At 27.4% G+C, this 24,208-nt stretch overlaps 1 protein-coding gene across 1 annotated transcript; it reads left to right on the forward strand.

Moving 5' to 3' along the window:
* The first annotated feature begins 7,270 nt into the window (after positions 1-7,270).
* LOC108344827 (myb-related protein 306) lies at positions 7,271-9,040 on the forward strand. Its single transcript, XM_017583336.2, has 3 exons — positions 7,271-7,664; positions 7,833-7,962; positions 8,150-9,040. The coding sequence occupies exons 1-3, from the start codon at positions 7,532-7,534 to the stop codon at positions 8,829-8,831; spliced, it is 945 nt and encodes a 314-aa protein (XP_017438825.1). The 5' UTR covers positions 7,271-7,531; the 3' UTR covers positions 8,832-9,040.
* Positions 9,041-24,208: the final 15,168 nt, after the last annotated feature.

The following is a 24,208-nucleotide window of genomic DNA, read 5'->3' on the forward strand; positions in this document are numbered from 1 at the left end:
AATGTTTGACGAATCAAACTCACCATAAACACCAGTACATATGACTAGTCACAACTTACTGGATTTGACCAGGGCTGCTCTATGATTAGGGATGTACCAACTCCGGTTTTTAAGATTCCTCTATCCTACCATCACAATTATAATTCATAATTCCATATCTACCACAATAACATGAATTCATCAGAAATTTTCATTCCAACAAGATATATTGCACAATAATTTAACAGTACATAATCTGTTCAACAAGATTTAAGTTAAAAACTCGTTGAGTAGACTTCCAGGAAAGAAAGGTGCGTCACAATGGACAACTTAAGTACCAAGTCTTTCCTTAGCCAAAGTGTTCCTCAACTAGTTTTAACAAATTTCTTATTTATAGATTCAAAACAACAGCATATAATATTAGCACAGAAATTCACTATAGATAGATATACAGTAAGCACCTATGTTTTTCATTAACAGTATTCACACAGAATTTCAAGACATGAATAGTAATAAAACAATACTAAATCATAATATAAAAGCTTAGAAAGGTTAGCTCCCCTACCTCTATTCCAGACTTAATCTCTTGCTCAGAATTTGTTTCCCCGAAAACCCTCCTGAACTTCTACTCTTCTTGCAACTAAAAATTTCTTCCTAACTCTTTCTTCCCTATTTCTCAAGCTTTCTCACTTGATTCTTCCTCTCTTTGTGCAAAATAGCCTCCCCTTGCTATTTATAGTCCAAAATTTTTACTATTCACCAATTTTTTAATATTATTTATTATTTTAATATTATTTATTTTATTAATATTTTAATCACCACTTGACATATTGGATCCCTCAATAATACCTTAAAATCTGAGTGCTTTATCCACTATCAATATTTTAAATTTTTTAAAATTTTTTTTTTTTAAAAAAAAAGATAGAAAAGAGTTTGAACCCATGTTCTTGAAATCAAGACAATTTTCTACCAATTAAGCTACCAAAATTTCTTATTTAGCTTTCCACATTTTATTTTTTTATATAAACTTATTATATTTTTCATTCACAAAGAAATCTAGTAATAAAATTGTTACTATTAAGGTAAATATTTTTCATGGATCTTACAGTTATCAATTAAAATTTAAATAAAAATTCATGAAAATTAAAAATTAAAATTCTAAGTACATATAATTTGACTATTATTTATAAATAAACACTGAATAGTTTATTTTAAAATGAAATATTAAGAGTATTATTTATTCTATTTTTTTTATAAGATGATAAAGTTATATATAAATAAAATAAATAATTACATATTTTACAATTATTTATTATAAACATGTATCTTGATCTCTATATATTGAAAGGGAAATATAACGTTATTAATAACACAGACATCAATGAACAAAAAAACTCATTGTAAACCTTGAAAAAGATTTAACAAAATCAACTCTTACAAACAATATTAACATCTACCCAAAGCTGAAAGTGTTATAATGTTTATGGGATTTAGGATTTAAGATTTATGATTTATGGGATTCCTCTCAAACTACTTATAAGTCTTTTGTTGAAAAATTAATGAATACATTTATAACATAAAGTTTGATGGTTCAAGTAATATGTTGAAAAATTAATGAATAACGATCAACATAAAGTTTGATGATTCAAGTGATATACATGAGAAAAAATATGAATAATTAAAGATTTTGAAATGAATATGAATGAGAACTTTCTTATGCATTTTATTCTTAGTTCATATCGCATTTGTGAGGTGAAACATATATTAAACAATGCTTACATTTGTTCAACAAGTTGCATCTAATGGGCTAGATTGATCCTTTGTATCTTAAATGATTTAATATGCATAAAATTATGTTTTATACTTAGTTGTTTAAGAACACAATCTGAATCAAACACAAGATTTGTTCAAACTTCAATCTATCAAGCTTTAATACATAGAAGCATAAAACATATATAAGAAAGAATACCATTATGGATATTTACAATTTCTTATCCAAATTAATTTACGTATATGTATGTATTTATGCATCACATCTTGATCCACTATTGACCAAATAAAATTTTTAAATTCATTATACATAAAATTATAAAACCAAAGAAAGGTTGCTTTAGCCAATATTCCCACTTGAGAAACTTTCTTCCAAAGGAAAAAGAATTAACATTGCTCAACTTTCTAAATCAATACTCCACATATGAGATATTGCATAAGTGTTATAGTAACACTTGAAAGTTATAACAACATTTTATTAATATATATATATATATATATATATATATATATATATAAAGGGGTTTGCTAACTTGGGTATGTTCTTTTTTCTTTTAGTTGGTACATTTTAGTAATGTCTACTGGGTTTTAGTAGACAAAAATACCGTAATATATTATAGATTCTAAGTTTTAAGGTCAAGAGTATTTGAATAATTTTCATTCTAAAAACTAAAAAAAAAAAAAACAAGAAACCCCCAAACCCTTACCTCCCTCATTCCTTTTAACCTTTTCTCTTTCATCTCTCTCACTCTAATCTTTTCTCTGTCATCCCTAATCTTTTCTCTGTCATCCCTACTGTAGCCCCAACTGAAAAAATCAGAAACACTCGCCTAACCTTAATCCACCTTCCTCACTTATCCAATTTGTTTCTCTTTTATATCATGGATTTTAAGTTTTAAGGTCAATGGTATTTGAATAATTTTCATTTTCAAAAAAAAAAAAAAACAAGAAACCCCCAAACCCTTACCTCCCTCATTCTTCTCACCCTTTCTCTTCATCTCTCTCACTCCAACATTTCTCTGTCATCCCTACTGTAGCCCTAGCTGAAAAAATAAAAACATTCGCCTAACCCTAATCCATCTTTCTCACTTATCTAATTTGTTTCTCTCTCATCTCCATACTCTCTCTTACTCACACAATTCCAATTGAAGTGAAATCTTTCGGATAAATCAATGCAATTAGGAGGATTCCATGAAAGGACATAAATTCAAATCTTGAATTTTCGAATTGAGAGAGATATCGAGAGAAATCAATAATTCTCGCTATTTCTTAGATTCATGGATAGGTTGGGGTAACAATATCATAAAAAATACTTTAAAAAAACTAAAATACTTGCAATTTGAAATGAAATATAGTTCTAAATCCATGTATTCTTTTTGTACTATCTTTTTTGTACTATATTCAATTAAATTGGAACGAAATCTTTCATCATTTTTCAAATTCTTCTTTTTTATCTTAGTTGTTTTCATCTTTTTCTTAGATTCGAATTCGAAAAGAGTTATAAGTTAATTAAAAGCAACCCGCAACACTGCAATTTGTTGTTGTTACTTTGTTCGTTCATTTGTTTTCCACTTTAATAACAAAGCAGTTTTGAATATTTTTTTATTAAAGTGGAAACAAATGAACAAACAGAGAAAGGGCAACAAACTGCGGTGTCGCGGATTGATGTGTGTCGGTGAGAGAGTATGGAGATGAAAGAGAAACAAATTGGATAAGTGAGGAAGGTGGATTAAGGTTAGACGAGTGTTTATGATTTTTTCAGTTGGAGCTACAATAGGAATGACAAAGAAAAGGTTGGAGTGAGAAAGATGAAAGAAAAAGGGTTGAAAGGAATGAAGGATGTGAGTAAAGGTTTCTGGGTTTCTTGTTTTTTTTTTTTAGTTTTGAGAATGAAAATTATTCAAATACCCTTGACCTTAAAACTTAGAATTCATAATATATGAGAGTATTTTTGTCTACTAAAACCCGGTACACATTACTAAAATGTACCAATTAAAAAAAGAGCATACGTAAATTAGCAATCTCATATATATATATATATATATATATATATATATATATATATATATATATATATATATATATATATATATATATATATATATATATATATATATATATATATATATATATATATATATATATATATATATATATATATATATATATATATATATATATGGAGAGATAATTGATTCAATCTCTTCGCTTTATCATTAGTATTTAAGTGTTTAAACCCTTGAAGGATTGATAATTTTAGCCTTTTATTTGTTTAAGCAGCCAAAGATTTTTTTTAGCGTCCAAACTCCAAATGCATAGAGAACTAATGTGACATCTTGTTCAAGCTATGAATTATGACTTGAGAAAGGAACCTTATCATTGAGTGACTAAATGGAAAATTGAGTGATAATGCTCTGTCTTAGCTTTGAATGTCATTACTTTTATATTGCTTGAATAACTTTTTCGTTAGTTGATTGACATTACTAAAAATCAATTGACATGAGCCAATTTTTCTCTTTGCTTTCACAAAACATTTCTTTATCAATACAATTCAAAATGTTATTTCTCAATTCAAGTAAAAAAAACCATACAATCTATTTGTCAATATGATTTCCAAAATTTTATATAATATATAATATAGTGCTGTCAAAAGGAGTCACCCGGTCTGACCCATAACAGGTTGGCCACTTAGTGGATCAATCCAACCTAACTCATTTATTAGCGAGTCAAAAAAATTTGAATCCGACCTGACCCATCAAAAGTTGGTGACTTAAACAGATTGTCTCGCTACCTTACTTAAATTTTTTTCATCCTCTTCTTTCAGGTGAAATGTTTTGAATTTAATTTTTCATTCTTTTAAATAAAAACATTATTTTTCGACTTTACCTCCTTGTCACTTCCGTCCTTATAATGTGCTGAAACATAAACTCTTACATGTGAGCAAAGAGTACATCAATAAATTGTGCTACGTTTACATTTGATTAAATAGATATGGTGAATGGATAGTAACAATTGTTGATTTGTGATTGTTCTTTTGTTTATTATTATTATTATTTTATATGAAAGAAAGTATTAATTATTGTTAAAATTTTTGGATAATTTGTAATTAGTATTGTGTCCACACGTATGAGAAAAAATATTTATATTAGGTACCATTGACTAATAAAATATGACAAGTCACTAATATCACCTTATGAAGATTTTACTGAATGTGTACCATTTAAAAATATAGTCATCATCAATAATATTTCTATACAACTAGAGCCTTTTAAGCTATATCAAGGATTCAAGAGAAAACCTACAATTTTTTTCTTCTTCAAAGATTTGAGTTTATTAGAGTAAGATAAATAACTCCTCAACTTTTAATAAATATTTTGTTTCTAATATTGAAAATTGCAACTTATAATATATTATTTTTTATAATTTGTATTCAATTGAGAAATTTCAACCACATCACTAAAAGAAATTAAATTAAAATTTTGGCATAAAAATAAAAAAAGTATTAATTTAATTTATATTTTTAATAAATTTGTCACAATCTTATTCAACTCAATTAAACTCGTGATAGAAAAACTTTTTTAAGGAAATATTAGGACTTAGGAAAAAGTATAAGGCAGTATATTTTAATTTTAATTTCTTTTATTCGTTTTTAATCATATATATATATATATATATATATATATATATATATATATATAAATTTATTATTGATACAGAGTTAATTTGATTTTGTCTAAATTTTTGGAATCTTGACTGAATTAAATGTAACTCTAAGACAAAACTTACAGTGTTAATGCTTATGCAATCAGATTTGAGTTTCATCAGACCAATATCAAATTTGATGAAGGAGACGTGAAAATATAAGAAGATAAATATGAAGAAAATCACTATTTTTATATCATTAAAAAATCAGTCCATAACTTAAATTAGTAACCGACAAGATACCGGAAAGTCGTATTTCTAGTTTAAAGCGGGCCACATGTCCTCAGTGTATTTTTCCAATATTAAGTATAAAAATTATTAATAAAAGACAAGTCCAAATTAAAAAAAAAATGGTATAAATATAAAAGGAAGTTTTGGAAGAATAAAAAAATTAATAAACAATACTACTAACATTCTTCTTTCTTCATTATGCCGACCGGTGATAGCATGGTGAGGTTGAAAAGGTTGTTCTTGAAGACCTTGTGAACCACACGATCATCAAGCACATATCACAAGGTCTGAGTTTTAATTACCATGAAAACAACTTGCAATAACCAAAACCCCGTATTATTAGACACTATTCTGTGGAGAAAAATGAAAATTTGACGCACCTTCATTCACACTATGTAAGCAAATTATGAAAAAATAATAAAAAACATAAATGGAAAATAATTAGTCTTTCAAATTTTAAGGTATTAATCAACAATTAAAATGTTTTTTTATGAAATTATAATATATAGTAAATCATTTCTACACATATGTATATATTATTTTTAATTTATCAATTTTGAAAATAAATTTGTCTCTTGTATAAAAATAGCTGTGATTTTATTATTAGTATTATTTTCTAATAAATTTGACGTTTTATTTTAAGAAAAAAGTGTCATACTCTCTTACAAATTTTCGCTAGTAGTATAAAAGCATTTAATGTCGCAAAAATAAATATAAAGGAAAGTAAGAGAATTAATAAAAGAGCGTTCTTATTTTGATATTATGTTCTTTTCATATATCTTTAGATATTTGTTTTCTAAGATGTAATTTTAGAATTTTAACTTTTTTTAATATATTATTATATAATATTCACTACTAAAAGCTAAATACATTTAATGTCATAAAAATAAATGCAAAGAAACGAAAGTAGGATATAAATACAAAGAGAAAAAAGAGAATCAATAAAAAGTGGTATTTTTTATATAATACCTTCTTTTTCCATTTTTCAACATTTTACATTTCATCTAGAAGCTAATTTTATAATTTAAAATTTTCAATTTTCACCAGTAATCATATATTCTTACAAAATGCACTAAGTAAAGATAGCTAATCCAATACCAACATTTTATTGGTAGTGGTAACTTATTTTGATTTTGAATTTGATAATCAATTAAAATTATATAGGACTACTCCTTGTTACGCGAAAGTCTATTTTGAGCACAGATTATGTAGTTGGCGGGATGTCTTTTGGTAAAAAACAAATAAATTATGTTATTAAAATAATAATTTAGAAGTATTTTTTACATACATAATTAATTTATTATAGAATATCCATAATTTATTGTAGCTTATTAATAATTAATTATAGATTTTTTATTTTCATTAATAAATAATAAAAAGGAATAAATAAAATAATTTTACTTAGATATAGTCTGAACTAATTTAAGTAGTTGTACACTTGATTTGTTTTTACATAATGGGAAGTATGGATTTGGCTGTGAGTGATTCTATACTGTTCCCATAATAATGAATGCCGACTGATTTGTGTGTGAAATGTGAATAAAGAAAGAGAGTGAAGAAGGGTGGACTTTTGCAATGCTTGAGTAAATGTTTGTTTTGACTCCTTTTCCTAATTTTACCACCTCAGTTTTTTCTGCAGTCAGCCATCAACCCAACAAGTTCTTCTCTTTCCCTATATATATACCACTCATGGAAAATAGACAACCCAGTCCCAGTTGCAGAACCTTGTCTTTGCGTTTCAAACACTCCCTTCTATAGGAATCCACAAGGGATACAAGAACAAAACAAGAAAAAGGAGCAAGAGAAAAAAAGTATCACTATCTACACTTTTCTTTTTCCTTTATACCAGATGGGAAGACCACCTTGCTGTGACAAAATTGGGATTAAGAAAGGGCCATGGACTCCTGAGGAAGACATCATCTTGGTCTCTTACATTCAAGAACATGGACCCGGGAATTGGAGATTGGTTCCCTCTAATACAGGTAACAAAATTCAACATATGCTTTTATTGTTCCCTCTTCTTCCTTCAGAATTCTTTTCGGTTTTTTTTTTTCATTCTTTTGCAACTAGGTTACTTTTTCTTGTTTATTAAATGAAATTGCTCAAGTTATGATGCCATTAACTTTGGTATTTTTTATTTTTTTTTTCAGGGTTGATGAGATGCAGCAAAAGCTGCCGACTCAGATGGACCAACTATCTCCGACCTGGAATCAAACGAGGCAATTTCACCGATCATGAAGAGAAAATGATAATCCACCTCCAAGCCCTTTTGGGTAACAGGTATTGCTTGTTATGTTAAAGGCTTGATAGTTTAAAGGTTGGATTTTTGTCTGCCATGAATGGAAAAGGTTGACTTGAGTTTTGGGAATTTTGTATAAAAGAAAAAGGTTTTGGGATCTGTTTGATAATAATGGGATTTTGATAAAGATGAATTTATGATGACGTGAGGTGTTTGTGATGGGTGCAGATGGGCTGCAATAGCCTCCTATCTTCCACAGAGGACAGACAATGACATAAAGAACTATTGGAATACCCATTTGAAAAAGAAGCTGAAGAAGTTGCAGAGCGAGGAGGGTGATGACGAAGGTAACAATTACGAAAAGGGAAACTCTTGTTCACAGCTAAAGGGTCAGTGGGAGAGAAGACTTCAAACAGATATCCACATGGCCAAACAAGCCTTATGTGAGGCTTTGTCCCTTGACAAACCAACCCAAATCTTCCCTGAGACTAAACTACCCTCCACTTTTTCCCACCCCACATCACCAAACAAAACATCATCCTTGTACGCCTCGAGCACAGAAAACATAGCCAGGTTGCTGGACAATTGGATGAAAAAATCCCCAAACAAAACCGAAACAAACTGCTCCATGAGCAACATGGTAACCACAGGGTCTAGTTCGAGTGAGGGAACACAAAGCACGGTGACATGCACACAGGACCAGTTTGACTCCTTGTGGAGCTTCAAGTACGAGCGTTCACAGTCTGTGTCAGCAGAAGAGAACACGAACTTGGTGGAGAGCAAGCCAAACGTAGAGACGCAAGTGCCTCTGATGCTGCTGGAGAATTGGCTTTTCGAGGATGGCGCACCTCAGTGCAACGAAGATCTCATGAACATGTCGCTGGAGGAAACTGCAGATGGGTTGTTCTAGTTGTTCTAGTCCTAGATCCATGTAACCAAATCAAGAACAAAAAAGTCTTGAAAAGAAAGAAAGAGAATGCGTGTGAGTGTGTGTGAGAATTAGACTTTAAGTTATTGCAAATGAAACAAAAGTGTACATTACAAGTACATCCATAACTATGACTATCATCATTACCTATCTTATCTTATCTACCATAATAATAACTAGAGTTGAATATACATGCTTTTTCTTTTTTCCTTTTTTTTTCTTTTTACTTTTAGCACGGGTTACTTATCATCTCTTTGCTATTCCTTTTTAATTTTTCTACAATTAAAGTTAATCATGTATTAGGACTTTTACCTATGGGAATTGGTTGCGCACAGGTACTGTGTACTTGTTACTAAAACAAACTCATTTCTTATCCGTTTTATTACTGTGAGATATTCATTTAGAAAGAAATACTCACAGTATTTTTTAATCTCACAGATATTTTAAAAAAATATTTTAAATTTTTTTAAAATAAAACTACAAAAAATATAAAATAAAATAAATTTTAATTTTAATTAAATTTAATTTAATAAAGTATAATCAATTTTAAATTAATTAAATATAAATTAATAAAATATAAATTAAATTTTAACTTTTTACAAATAATAAATATTTATTAGTAGAAGTAATATGACACGTACTATGTTTGTTTATAAGTAATATTCACTTACAAATATTAAATATCTACAAATATTCATTATTCATAATGAATTTTATCTGATATCAAGAGGCCTAAGAATTTTTCCAGTTTTACTAAATGAATTGTAACTTTTTCTTATTTGTAAAATGAAAAGAAAATTAATTCCTTTCTCACAAAGCTGGCACTTTGGTTTTACACCAGCAAAAGGTCTTCTGGTCTTACAATTAATTGGTGTCCATTTTTAAATAACTTTTTTTTTCATATTAACTCCATTGACTGATAGGTCTGAGACTTTTTGGTTTCCTTTCATAAGTGTATTTGTCATTCATGCGCTTAATGTTTTACATGTATTCAGATTGGTTGAAATTAAAATTATATGATCACAAAATGACAAAATGCAATATTAATGATCTATCAAATTCGTTTTCACATTTTAATACAATGAATACTTTGGTTTTTTGTTTTGCAAATCTATACATTTTCCTATTGGCTTTTAGGTTCTTTGTACTAAGGTGGTAACGGTACCTGCTGCATGTCTTTTCCCATTCAATTAAAATGCTTGGTCATCACTTCTCGATACATTTTACACTTACTTAAATTTAATTAAAAGTATTAGTTATTCCATTATTTTTCATCTATGTGAAAATTTTGTGGTCTATAAGTACTATTTTGGTTGAATAAATTATTTTAATTATTTTTGCTTTATGAATTTGATACACTAGTAACCACATGCCTTTGTCTATATAATATATTTCTTTAGTGACCAATTCGGTGTGTTCTTAATTAAATATATGAAAATTATGATGATATTACAAGCAAATATTAATAACATAATCTTTTAGCAGAATATTTCATGTTTAATCTCTGTTGTAGGTGATTTTTTAGAACCAGCACTATTTATAATGCTATAAAAGAAATTATTCTCTAGTCTAAAGTGTTGAAGTATATATATATATATATATATATATATATATATATATATATATATATATATATATATATATATATATATATATAATACTTGTTTAATAAGAATTTGAAACTGGCACGTATGCACACATACATGGCCATACAAACAAAAACTCACACATGTATTGTATATCTCGTGTTAAAAGTTTGAGGCACGATTGTTTATGCCTAACTCTAACTGTATCAACTCATCTAATTCAAACTGAGATCTAATATTGTATTATGAATATGGCTACATTTTTTTTCCACATATTCTTAAATGAATAAAATAATTTTCTTAGAAACTAAGATTACCCAAACATAATAAGTTAAATTCAATAATTTATATAATTATATAAAATTGTTTACAAATTAATTTCTACCTAAACTGATTTTAATTTTAAAAGTTTATTTTATTTTTTTATTTAATGGAAAAAAATTGTCGAACTATAATTATTATATATATACTGTTTTACAAAGTTGAAAGGAAATCACAGGTCTCTATACACAAGTGTGGAGATGCATTTACACACATGCTTTGTACCACACCGAACAGTGTTGCAACGCAACGTTTAAATTCATGATTTATGCGTGTCATTAGGTCCAAAAACACCTTTTTCACATTTATGTAAAACTGTAGATTTATAAGTTTTTTTTCTTTTTCTGTTAATTTTTGTCAATTTACATAATTGTATAAGTGTGTGAGGAAAGAAATAGATACTTCTTTTATAATCATTTCATTCTCTTTGGATTCATTATTTCCTATAAATTCATATGGTAAATTTTTATAGATTAGATATTTTTAAACATATTTAGAAATATAATATTACTTGAGAAACAAATTGGTTCCAGATTATGTAACCTGTGTCCCCAAAATTAACAACATTAAAAATAGAAAGTATTGAAAAATAAAAGAAAAATTTAGACAAAATTCACCTATTAAATACCGAGGTTAGACATGTGTGGTATAATTTAAGGAAAAACATAAAGTTAGAAATATTCTTTTTAAGTTTTTATTTGAGTGAATTTGGTTGGTATTCTTGATATATTTTTAATTTTTACATATATTTATTTATTAAAAATAGATTTTAAATCTAATTCACTTTATAAAATTAATTTATAAAATAAGGTTTATATATATTTATATATTATAAATTGATTTTATTATTAATTAATGTAAAATTTTTAACACATTTTTTTATATTAAAACATATATATTTGAAGTGTGAAAAAAATTAATAAGTAATTTAATAACAGTTTGATAACGATATAATAAACTCAATAAATAATAAATATTCAAATAATAAATTTTATTAAGATAGATTCAAATTCATTATTCTAATAACATGGTAAGAAATGAAATTTAATCTTACAATTGATAGGATAATATTTTTACTTATTCATATATATTGTATAAATACAGCAGTGTGATTCCAATATTTATTATTTAAAGTTTACACATTCTTTCATAAAGAATGTATGATGTAAGTTTTTTAACTACTAAGGTTAATATGATATATAAAGGTTGTTAATGTAATACTTCAAAACAAATAATAAGACAGGCATAGTGTGCAATTTAAAAAAACTCTTAAAATATCACAATTTGGTAATTCGGTTTAATTTTTCACATTCTTTCTAAAAATATCTTGTCTTTATATTTGAGCAGTCTATAAATGAAGTATATATTTGAAGTAATTATGCTATATATTTATTTTGAAACAATTTATCTCTTGAATGAAGAGGAGATTGGAAACAGTTAGTGGGACGTAAAAGATAAACTTGCATTGTCGGCAACATATAAAAACCTTTTAATTATTATTTAAAAAAAAAACTTAATAAATTTGTGTAAAATATGAATGAACTTGGTCCTCATATAATAGCTTTACTCTTTTGATTTAATGCTATTGAATTTATACTGCAAAATAAAGGGGCCATGTCTCCTCATGATCCAGGCCTTTTTCTATAACTGGTTGCTGGCATCCAACAAAGAAATTAATTATTCTCCTTTAATTGAAATTAATTAAATATAACTATGAAATAAATAACATCACGTGCATGATAAGATGGAGACGTGGGGCATGCAAAAATGGAAGAAGATATTGTCAAAAGTCTAAAAGAAAAAGATAGAACCACAAACATATAATTATGCAGTAAAACTCATTTAATTCGTTTCACTGTGAAAGAATCTAATTCAGTTCAACATACGTGAATAAGTTGTTCTAAATTCTTAACAATATAAATAATAACTATGATAAGAAATAATAAAAATATTCTATTAATAACTCTAGTAGTGTTTGTTTACAAAAATGTAATGCTGTACGGAACAAAAACAATAAAAATCTATGTTTGTATTTAGTAAATGGTTAAGAAAGACGATCATGGATTTAGAGAAAGAATGTTTATTTTTTCCATCCTCAAAAGGAAAGAGAAGAGCTCGCAATAAGCATATTATATATTTATCCTTATTTTAATAATTTAACCTTCAAGATGACGTTTATATCTTATATAACGTATAATTAATTATGTTGCATAGTTTATTATGTTTTTTAATAATATGATATAAAATAATACCAATAATAATGATAATAATATTAATAATAAAAAGTAATAATATAGTAACAATGATCAATGTGAAAAATAAAATTAATAATAATAAAAAATATAAAATAATATTAATATTTATTTTAATAATAATAACAATTATTATCATTATTATTGTTATTGTTATTAAAAAAATGAAAAATTAAAAAATAATAGTAACAATTATAAAAAGACTATAAAATAATAACAACAATAATAATAAAATTATAATTTATTATTTTAATACAATATATTTATTATAATAACGGTATTTTGATCATTGAGAATTATTTTCTTTATTTTCTTCTACTTTCACTTTCTTTCTTTTTCATTCTTTCTTTTTTTCCCTCAAATTCAACTTTCAACCCAAATATTTTTTAGTGAATAATTTATTTTTTTATAAATAATATGAAATAATTTTTGATAAAATTTCAATATAAAATTTCAAAGAAATTAAATTTTGAAAATTTATTAAAATATTTTTATTATTTAAAATTGTAAGAACCTAAAAAATAGAGTATTAGAATAGATAGGTCTATTAAAATAATGAGACCGAATATTTTATTATAAAATAATCTTATAATATAAATAAAACTTTCTAAAGCTCGGTTCATTATCTAAAATATTTTTATCTCTCTAAAACATTATTCTCTTCCCTTTCTCTCACATCTCTCTAACTTTTCTCACACTTGGATCATTTGTTCAACGATCAGAAGGTGTCTAGGTAATCCTGGCGTAGAAGGCTTTCTTTTCAACCGATCAATTTCTTGTTTTAAGTTAGTAAGTTTCGTTTCCTTTTCTTAATTTTCCTAAATCTGTGATCATGCACGGAAATCTGCCTTGCATGAGATGTGGGTTTCTTCTTCTTGATTCTTGACTCAATTTAGGCTCTGAGGTTGGTTTCCTATCACCAATCGGTGATTTATAGGTTTTTCTAGAGTTTCCTTGTGGTGCAAGCATCGATTGGGGGTTTTCTAGAGCCGTGCCGTGTTTCTCTAAGGTAAGGGAAGCTAGTTAACTACTTTTAAATAGAAAAATGTGGTATGAGTTTAATGGTTATTATAATTAATCTGTTGGAGTGGAAAACATGATTTTTGTTAGTTGTAATTGGGTGGAATGCATGTTTTGTATGTTGATGGATGTGGTCATGTGTGGAATCTTTTATATGTATGTTTGTGATGTTGTAGTTGATATGGTTGAATTGAATTGTACACAATTGGACTATTATAGTGGAAAAGAAATCTGTTAGTGGTGTTTACTGTAAGATGGAAGCTTAAGGTAGTGAAATAGGAAAAAGCATTGTATAACTGATTTGGTGAATTTTGGGCTGTTTATGAACTAGTGTGGGTTATTTTAATACTTGGTGATGTTAGAGATTTGATTTAGTAGAGTATGGTGGTAATGAGGTAGAGTTCTACTTGTGTTAGAACTCAATTTGAAGGAAGTGAGGTAGTGAAAACTTGAGTTTGGAGTTCTATGTGCAAATAGTCAGTTTGGGAAGTTTTGGTAAGTCATTTGGGACTTGCTAGAGTCCCTAAGTTGCTTGGAATTGTGCCACAAATGGTAGAATTCAATTTGGATCTATAAGTTGAGTTTTTGTGAGTTTTTGGGTGAGGTTGTGAATTTCCTTGTTAGATTTAGGTTAGAAGTGTTTAGACAACCTGGGTTAAGTATAATAGGTATATAACACAATCTAGGAGAGTTAGAAGTTAGGGAAAATAGTTGGAATTGGTAAAATTAGTGTAGGTTGCGTAATTCTGCAGATTTAGTGCTGCAGATTATGCAGACTTGCTGAGCGAGTAGAGTCGCTCAACGAGTGGTTGTAGAGGTTGGTACTCTGTTTGAGGATTTTCGCTCAGCGAGAGGGTGCGCTGAGTGAGTGGTTGAAGTTTGGGAACACTGTTAGTTTTATTCGATTAGCGAATGAATGCGCTGAACGAGTGATTTGAGAGTCTTGTCCACTGTTTGGGAAGTTTCGCTTAGTCAGAGATGTCGCTGAGCGTGAGTTCAAGGTTTGGTACTACTGGAGTTTATTCGCACAATGAGATGGGTCGCTGTGCGAGAAACTTCTATATTCGCTCAGCGAGGGTATGCGCTGAGCGACTAGTCCAAGTTTTTGTCTACTCCTTATTTCTTTGTTCTAGTTTGATTTAAATGAAGTTTTGAGATTTTTTGTTAAGTATGTATGAATGTGTATTATGGTATGTGATTAATCATGTCATGAGTTGAGTTTCAAAGTGAAAGTATGATTTTAAAGTGGTGAAAGTTAAGTTCCAAAGTGAATCCTCTTGGTGAGTTCAAGTGTATTTAGAATGAATGCAGGAGCTCAATCTTGTGGGTTATCTTGAAACTCCAATGGTCTTTCATTCTCACGTAGAGAGGATTGATCCATGTCGTGAGGAGTAGCAGGAGGTCTTAGTCTTGGAGGGTTCCAGTATGCTTCAAGGTCCGGAACATACCAACCTCGTGAGTGTGGTAGTGTGAAACCCATTGGCAATGACTTTGCAAAGCAGTAGAAGCCACCACGAGTGCACAACCCACCATAGCTCGACAATCATTCTAAGTCCGAACGGTTAAAGTCAGTGTTGTGTCATGCATAAAGTGTTTTGTGTTATGAATGACTAATTATGATTGTATGAGATGTAGTATTAAAATATAAGTTTGTCTTTTATTTAAACTAGCTTACCCTGTTGTTTATTGTTTGTGTTTTGTATGTGTTGGTGTTCTTTCCTTTGCAATGATCATCCTGTGGGTGTGAGTAGAGGGAGATGAGGTGTCTTTGGAGCAGACATTGGACGGAGGAGATACTACAGGGTAGTTAGTTTTAGAGTAGCTTTGTATATAGTTTTGGTTAGTCTCTTGTATATAAAGTTTTAAATTCTATGGTTATTTTGGATGACTGTAAAGTTTACACTTTATATCTTAGTTTATAATTGTTCTATCTTATTAATTATGTGACTACTATAATATGATTTATAGCTATATTTTGGGATGTTACAAAAATGAGTGAATTTCATCTAAAAAACTTCAAAATTTTCACGTTTTTATCTTTTTTAATATTATTTCTTCGGTTCGACCAGTTTAAAAAAATACTTTTTATAACTACTATTTATACAGGTTATGATGACCCATCCTTGGGCCCAAGTCATCATGTTATAATCCACCAAATATAAAAGGTGACATTGTGATATAATTGTAAATACGATAACCTTAGCTATTGTAGTTATAATAAGTATAGAAAGTGAACGCAATGACATTTTTATAATAAAAAATAAAACTTTCTACATCGAATCTAGTTATGGTCGGTATAGAAAATGAATACGGTGATATTTTTTGTAATAAAAAAAAACTTTCTATATGGTTATAATTATAACCGGTATAGAAAGTATATACCACTTCTTTCTACTGATCCAGACCTGTCATCATGCTTACTTTGCTTCTGTCAGCATTCCAATTCCCTTTCGTTTGTTTCCTTTTTCACTTCTTATGCTTATTTCTTTCATCATTCTTGGAATGATATACTTTCAAGGCCTGTTCATCATTCTTGATAGGATTTCTATCAACTAATCTCATCTCATGTGCTTCCAAAGAACTTTGAAGTTCTTAAATCTTCATCTTTGATAGATCTTTAGATTCTTTTATAGCAACCACTATATAGTCAAACCTCTATGGTAATGATCACATGATTTTCTCAACAATCATAAGATCAGTAATACACTCTCGACAACCTTTCATTTGATTTGTGAATATGAGAATTTTGTTAAAATACTCACCAACTTTACCATTGCCCTCCATTTGCAGTAACTCATACTGCCTTCTAAGAGTTTGTAGCTTCACCTTCTTGATTTTTTCTCCCAAGCATGACTCCGAACCAAGATATTCCATAATTCTGTGATAGTAATTGCATTCTGAATTTTCTCAAAATGAGCATCATCAACACATTGATGAATGATGAATAATGTCTTGTCTTTTCTCCTGACTACAACTTTTTGCCAAAACCAAGCTCCTGATCATCACCTTCAATAACATCACTCACATCTTGAAACTTGAACAACACACATCTGTGTGCTCTATTTGTTCCAGTTTTTCTATGTGAAGATTGGAAGATTTGCTATTGGTATATTACTTCCCGCCATACCTCAACCACTTAGTCTTGATCAAGAAATCAAATTTTGACAAACTTCTTTGCTTCTTTACTTCAAGCACTCTAACCAACCATACACTAAAATCGTGATTTCTGAAGCACTACAGATTCTTAGTAATCTGACTTTGAATACCAATTCTATTGAAGAATGGAGAAAAAGAAAGAATGAATAACGTGTATGCAGTATATTATTGAAACTGCACAATGTTCTTTCTCAACCATTTATTTTTTTTTTCTTCAATAGAATTGTTATTTAACATAAAAACACCGTAAGCAACTAACAATTCCTCTATATATTATTTTAATAGATAACATCCACTAAATACTAATATACTACCATAGAAGTATAAAAAATGTGTTTTAATCTATTAAAAAATATAAAAAGGCAGGTTGATAAATAAACTACTACGTAGCACTTATAAGATTTTTGCATATTAGTTATCATGGTAAAGGACCACATGCAATGATGATAAGAATATTGTATTAATATTCCTTTTGCATTAGTTATGGAAGGAAGCAAAGAAAGAAGATGAAACGTGGCTATATCTAAAATTGAAAATCTGATTCATTTGCAACCTATGCTTCATTGATTGGGCGGAAACCCGTGGATGTAAGCAAGCAAAAGGGTGTTACTATCACATACCGGGCAATAAATTACCTAAATCTTCTGCCACACATATCTCTCAGGGCCTGGGGGACCCAACACCTTTTCTAATGCTTTCTTCCTATACTTTATATTTCTTCTCTTTCACTTCATAGCTTCAAAATATACTTTTCTTTTTTTACAACGTTTATTTTTATTAAACACCGATAACTTTTTTTAAATTAAAAACTCGAATAGAAAAATATAGAGAAAAACAAATTAAAAGTTAAATATAAAAACAAAATTATTAATCAAGTTATTTTTAATAGAATATGTTAGTATTTTCCTAGAAGTAGTTTTATCTGCATTTATATTATTTTGAATATTATTATTAATTTTACTAATTTTTTGTGTGGTAAAAACTGAATAAAGATTTCTGAGAAACTATAAACAGAGTTTGTAAAGGGCTAATATAGTAGATAGTACGTAGTTGGTGTTATTTGGGCCCAAGGAATTAAAAAGAGTAGGATTTTGTTGGACCCTATGAACGATATCTCAAATGTGGTTCACGAAAGTGTAATACATCCACCCCTTTCTTTTCAATCTCACCATGCATGCTTCAATCAATTATGTATTTATTAATTCTCACCATCTTTTCAATATTTACATCATATCTTCCTTTTTTAATAATCATATTCAGATATTTCCCAATTTTATTAACACTTAATCTCCCACATTTCTCATTTCTTAACAAATTAATATTCTTAATAATTTTGTAGGATGTAATAATTATTTCATATTTTTTTTCACATGTGAAATAAAAATAATGCGAGAAGAAAAAGGTTTGCATATGCAAATGTTCTAATAATTTTGTATAGGAATTATACATTAAAACTATATTTAGTTTAAATATAATATTTTAGCCAAAATTATACATCAATATTCACCAGTTCTTTTTATTATGTTTTTTCTCTTAAAAAATAATGAATGTGATCTTATCTTTCTATTTAAAGAAGCCTAAATTGGTTGATAAATGTTCTCTATGTCCAATTTTTATAAATAAAAAAGTCCTTTTAAAGTCTAATCTCATAATAATGAATCTATTTATTATATAAAAACTATTTACATTATTAATCAAATTTAGGCCTTTTATGAAGATAATAAATTGATTTATTCTTTTTCATTGACAAGGTTGATACATGCTTGTGGGGGCATGCTTCTCTGTTTATTAATTTTCTTTTGCATAACAGGAGCATGTGGCCATTATTTTTCCTGAGAAAATTTTCCTTTTAAATATTTTTTGTGTATAATAATATGCATTTTTTTATTTATTTTCTTCATTTATTGTTTATTGTTTCCATTTAGCCTTTTAACATTCTTGTTTTCATGTTCCAAATAATTTTTTGTAATATAAATTCTCATTTATTTCTCTCCAAATAACCGTGTAAAAATTCCATCTTTGGATTATTAATTTTAAGCATTGCAAATCGCCACTTATATTGTCTTACTTCTTCACAGGTTTCTTCAACATAAATCCATTCAGGAAAAAAAAACTGTTTACAAAACAATAATTTAATTAGTAGGATAAATTTCTCACTATATTGAAACTTTGGAGAATATTATTTTTTTACTTATACACCTTGAAAAGTCAAATAATATATTAACTTACTGATCCTAATTAAATTAATCTTCTAATTAATACATCGAAATTTCAAATCAAGTAACAATTGAAAAAAGAAATGAATGTAGAAAGTCCTAATGAAAAATTTAAATTTTACTATCATAATGAAGGGTTTAGAATGCTAATATATGTAATGTTGGTTATTGTGTTTCTTTTAATATTATTTAGTGCATTATTAATTTTATACTGTTTATAATGCAATATTTTAGCCATATTTCACAATTTCATCAAATAAAAAATTTACATTTTTCCTTCACGTTATTTTTACATAAATGCTTTAGAAAAATGAAATTAATTTTTGTACAAGTTAAAATTAGATAATAAATTCAAAAATAAAAGCGTAGAGACGTTAGATGACAGAAAATTAATTTAAGCTTATAAAAAACTTAAATTTAAATTATTTTCTCCCTATGAAATATTAATAGGGAAACTTTTCTAATCATGTTAAGAGTGTACCACACCTTTCGAATGACTGAAAAGAACTGAGTGGGCCGGTTCAAAAATACCTTCAGGAATTTCTTCCTGCACCTTCGTATATTTACAAAGTTTCAATTTTACCTCTTACATTCCGGATTATATAATTCAAAAAATACTTTTTTATTTTTCATTGAATTGTATAATCTAGAATCTATTTTTTTATTTTATCTACAGATTGTATAAACTGAAATATATATTTTATATTTCAAATTATATAATTTAGATACACTTTAGATTGAATAATTCCAAATATAAAATAAAAAACATGATTTGAATTATATAATTTAAAATATAAAATTTATTTTTTAGATTGTATAATCTAAAATAAAAAACACAAAATTGTGGACAAAGATGGTGTTGTCATTAGAATTGGGGAAAGATCGTAAATTAGCGCCAGTGGAGATGAAAGAAAGTAGCAGCGGTGCAGGAGGAAGGAGTGGAGGGAAGAAGATGAGAACAATTTTGTCTTTTCATTTGTATATGGAGGTGTAAGAAGAAAGTATGGAGGTACATGAAGAAATACCCATATACCCACCTCTTTAGTTAAGGAACTTAGGGTTGACCCTTGCAATCCTTAGTTTCTTTCTCCACTTTTATAAAATGTATGAAATGTCAAAAATATCCTTAAGATAGTTGCAGAAAGTTTTTTTATTGGACACTATAGAAGTTAAAAGTTTGGATATTGTATTTTAAGTTGTAAGATTTAAAATATTGTTTAATATTTTTAATGGTAGAATTTAAAAGATATTTTCTGGTCACAGAATTCAAATATTTTTATTTTTCATTTTCGTGTTGAAAATTCAGAATTAATTACTTTAAATATCGAATTCACAAATTCGAAATTAACTTTTTCAAATCTAGAAATAATTTACTATTTAGAAATTCAAGATCAAAACTTCATTTCATTTTCGGATTGCACATGTTCGGGATCAAAACTTATATATAAAACAAATTACTTGGATTAACTAATTCGGAAGTGAAAAAATTAATTCTAGATCAACTAATTCGGAAGTGAAAAAATTAATTCTAGATCAACTAATTCGGAAGTGAAAAAATTAATTCTAGATTAACCAATCCAGTGGTAAAAAAATTAATAAAAAAGTTATTTAATCTAAAATACATGTTTAAATTAAATAATCTTAAAATATATGTTGAGTCGTGAAAATAACTTTAAAAATAAATTATTTTGGATTAGGTAATTCAAAATATAATACTTTAATTTTTTACTTTCAAATTTTAAATTATTCAATCAGGAATTTTACAGAGTACACTGTATGGAAGGATAATTTTGACATTTTGAACACCAAAGAAATATGTCGTGCAAGAGGAAAGGGCTCTTTGGTAGGTCGTTCAGTTACTCTAAAAAATATGTCAATTGTGGCTATTGATCAAGAATATAGTGGGCCTTTAATTATGAATATAAAAATCCGGTTAATTAAATTTAAAATATTTAATAAATTTTATTTAATTTTTTTTAATATAGATTCAAATTTTTATTATTAAAATTTTAAAATTCTGTTAACATATTTGTTTAAATTTTGTTTTAAATTAAAATTTGATAAATATTTTAATTAGTATAGTTTTGTTTTATATACTCATTTGAATTAAGATAAAAAAAAATTTATTAAATATTTTAATTAGTTTAATCTAATAATTTAATATGTGTTAATATTTTAACATATAATAATTTATTACAACAATTAAAGCACGTTTAAAATTAAAAAAAAATAGAAATAATAATAATAAAATAAATATTAGATTTTGAAATACGAATATTCACTAGATTTCAAAAATCAAAGAAGAAGAAATGAATATCAGAAAATTTGGAGTTAGAAGAGAAAGTTTGAATATAGGGAGAAGCTCCCACTAACACGTTTAAATCAAAGATTCTGGGCCTATGAAGGGCCTAACTTCAAAAGGAAGGGAATAAACGAAAGGAGTGTGATAGTATTCGGTTTCTGATGTGAAATTATAGGTTTTCTCTAAATGCACATTCATGAGTAACTTGTACGCAACATTATAAACTATTGTATTTTCAAAAGTATAGAAAAATTCAGGATTAAAAGTGAGTTAAGTTTACCTAATCTTGACTACATTTTACAATAATTGATTTATCTTCAATTTTTAAATTAGATTTAATTCAAGCTCACAAATTGTTGGATTCCATTTATTAACTTAATTTGATTTAAAATTATAATCATTTTACATGGTTTTATTTATTTACACAAAAAAACTAATGTAAAATTATTTTAAAGAAACAATAATTTGAACTTAATAATGCAAAATATATCGTCTTAGTGCATATATCAAATTTGTTTATGAACGCCTCCGAGATCTTATATAAATTTTGTAAAAATGTTTAAAGTGAAATGATTAATTTTGTTTATGAATTAAGGATAATATCTTTGAAATTTTCTATACATCTTGTAAGAAAATTTAAAATGGAAAATTTTGTTTAGAGTTAGTAAACAAAAGCTTCAGTAAATTTGGTAGTGATATTTTTTACAGTTTTTTCAACTCACAAACAGTAAAAAAATTGGTGTAATAGAGAAGAAGAATAAATTATCACAATAATTAGTAAAAACTATTTGAATTTAATTTAAACTCTCAAATACTTATGGGTAAGGTAAATACAATTTATTATTTACAAACTGTCATTAACAAGCTCTTTTGATTTTGGAGAGGAAAAAAATTTAACATTTCTTACTTTCATTTCAATCTAAATTTCAAGAAAAATCTTAAAAATTTTATTATAAAAGTGACAAAGAAATCGTGTATGTTAAAATGTTCGATGACTAAAGGCCTAACGGTGAACTAGACAATGTTTTCTCTAAAATTAGGTTAAGGAAAACAAGAAAAAGAAGAAGATAAAAACGAGTCTACTCAAACATTAATTGTAATGGAAGATATATCTCCTAAGCAAGGAAATAATGTTGAACATGAATTTATTTCTTCAATATAAGAGTAAGTTAAGTCAAAGAAAATTTGGGTTAACTTGAGTCTAGTTAATCCCCGTTTTGATGAAAAATCTCTATATTGACTGGATACAAATATGAATATGAGTATAATACCTAATTTTTAAATTGGACATTGAGACGAGGATGACTATAAACATACCCCACCTATGCCGATTCTAATACTCGTGTCAATATATATCCTATCCTCCACCATTTTCCATTTAAATGACTACAACACTCATATTTAGTTAAATAACCTTATTTATATATATATATATATATATATATATATATATATATATATTATTTTCTTCCTTCTCTCTTTAATTGTTTTTGTTTTATATATTTATAAAATTCACACATCTTTAAAAGATACTTTTCTTCTTATCTACATTTTTTTCTTCCTTTTGTGTGGTTATGTTCAAATGGTGTATTATCAATTTTAGTGAATAAAATAAAGGGTTAGATAAGTTTTTGGTCTCTAAATTATCATGCAATTTTGGTTTTCGTCTCTCTTCAAAAATTTGATCCATTTTCATCCCTCTTCTTTTCAAAACTCTCAGATTTAGTCCTCCACAACAAACGATGTTAGTTTGCTAGTTTTTTCTTGGACGTGGTAGCGATGTGCCAAATTCTCAAAACACATGTACATTAAATGTTTGAAATTAAATTGAAATTAGGGTTTAGCGAAAAAATGAAGATGTAAGTTCATTCCTTATGTGAGATTTCAAAATAGAATGAATGAGGAACACATAGGGAAGTCCATAAATTACATCTCTACTGTTGTTTTCCTCCATCACAGCTTCAATCACCAAACTAGAAAGACACTTCCTTTATTGCAAATTTCAATTATAGGGAGAGGTAAACAACAAAGGAAAAGGCAAGCAAAACTTTTCCACCAAAACCTTGGGTCCAACAAATCCAAGAAAGTCAGGTAAGCGAGGAAGTAAGGTGTCCAAATTAACAATCAGAAGAGAAAATCCTCCAATCTTAAGGCAAAATTGGGTGCAAATCCTACCTTCACTGCAAACACGAAGGAACCCAAATCCAATACAGAGAGTTGAAAACAATTGTAAGGAGAATCCATGGCGAATTACTCGAATTAAATACGAAATGAAAGGAAGTTGCGTTCAATGAACAAAGACAAGAATAAAGAGTTCAATAATCATTCTTTCGTTAAACCCTAATTTCAATTTAATTTCAAATGTATACTATACACGTGTCTTGAGAACGTAAGAAAAAAACTAATGTCATTGTTCATTGAGGACTAAATCTACAATTTTCAAAAAGGAGAGGGATAAAAATGGATCAAAGTTTCAAAAAGGAACAAAAACCAAAATCGCATGATA

This window comes from Vigna angularis, chromosome 4, assembly GCF_016808095.1.
Source record: "Vigna angularis cultivar LongXiaoDou No.4 chromosome 4, ASM1680809v1, whole genome shotgun sequence".
NCBI classification, from domain to species: domain Eukaryota; kingdom Viridiplantae; phylum Streptophyta; class Magnoliopsida; order Fabales; family Fabaceae; genus Vigna; species Vigna angularis.

Bases quoted from the DNA above. Each gene is read 5' to 3' on its own strand.
- LOC108344827 (XM_017583336.2), top strand. From the start codon at position 7,532: ATGGGAAGACCACCTTGCTGTGACAAAATTGGGATTAAGAAAGGGCCA. The intron at 7,665-7,832 runs GTAACAAAATTC...TTTTTTTTTCAG, and splicing joins ATTGGTTCCCTCTAATACAG to GGTTGATGAGATGCAGCAAA. The intron at 7,963-8,149 runs GTATTGCTTGTT...TGATGGGTGCAG, and splicing joins CAAGCCCTTTTGGGTAACAG to ATGGGCTGCAATAGCCTCCT.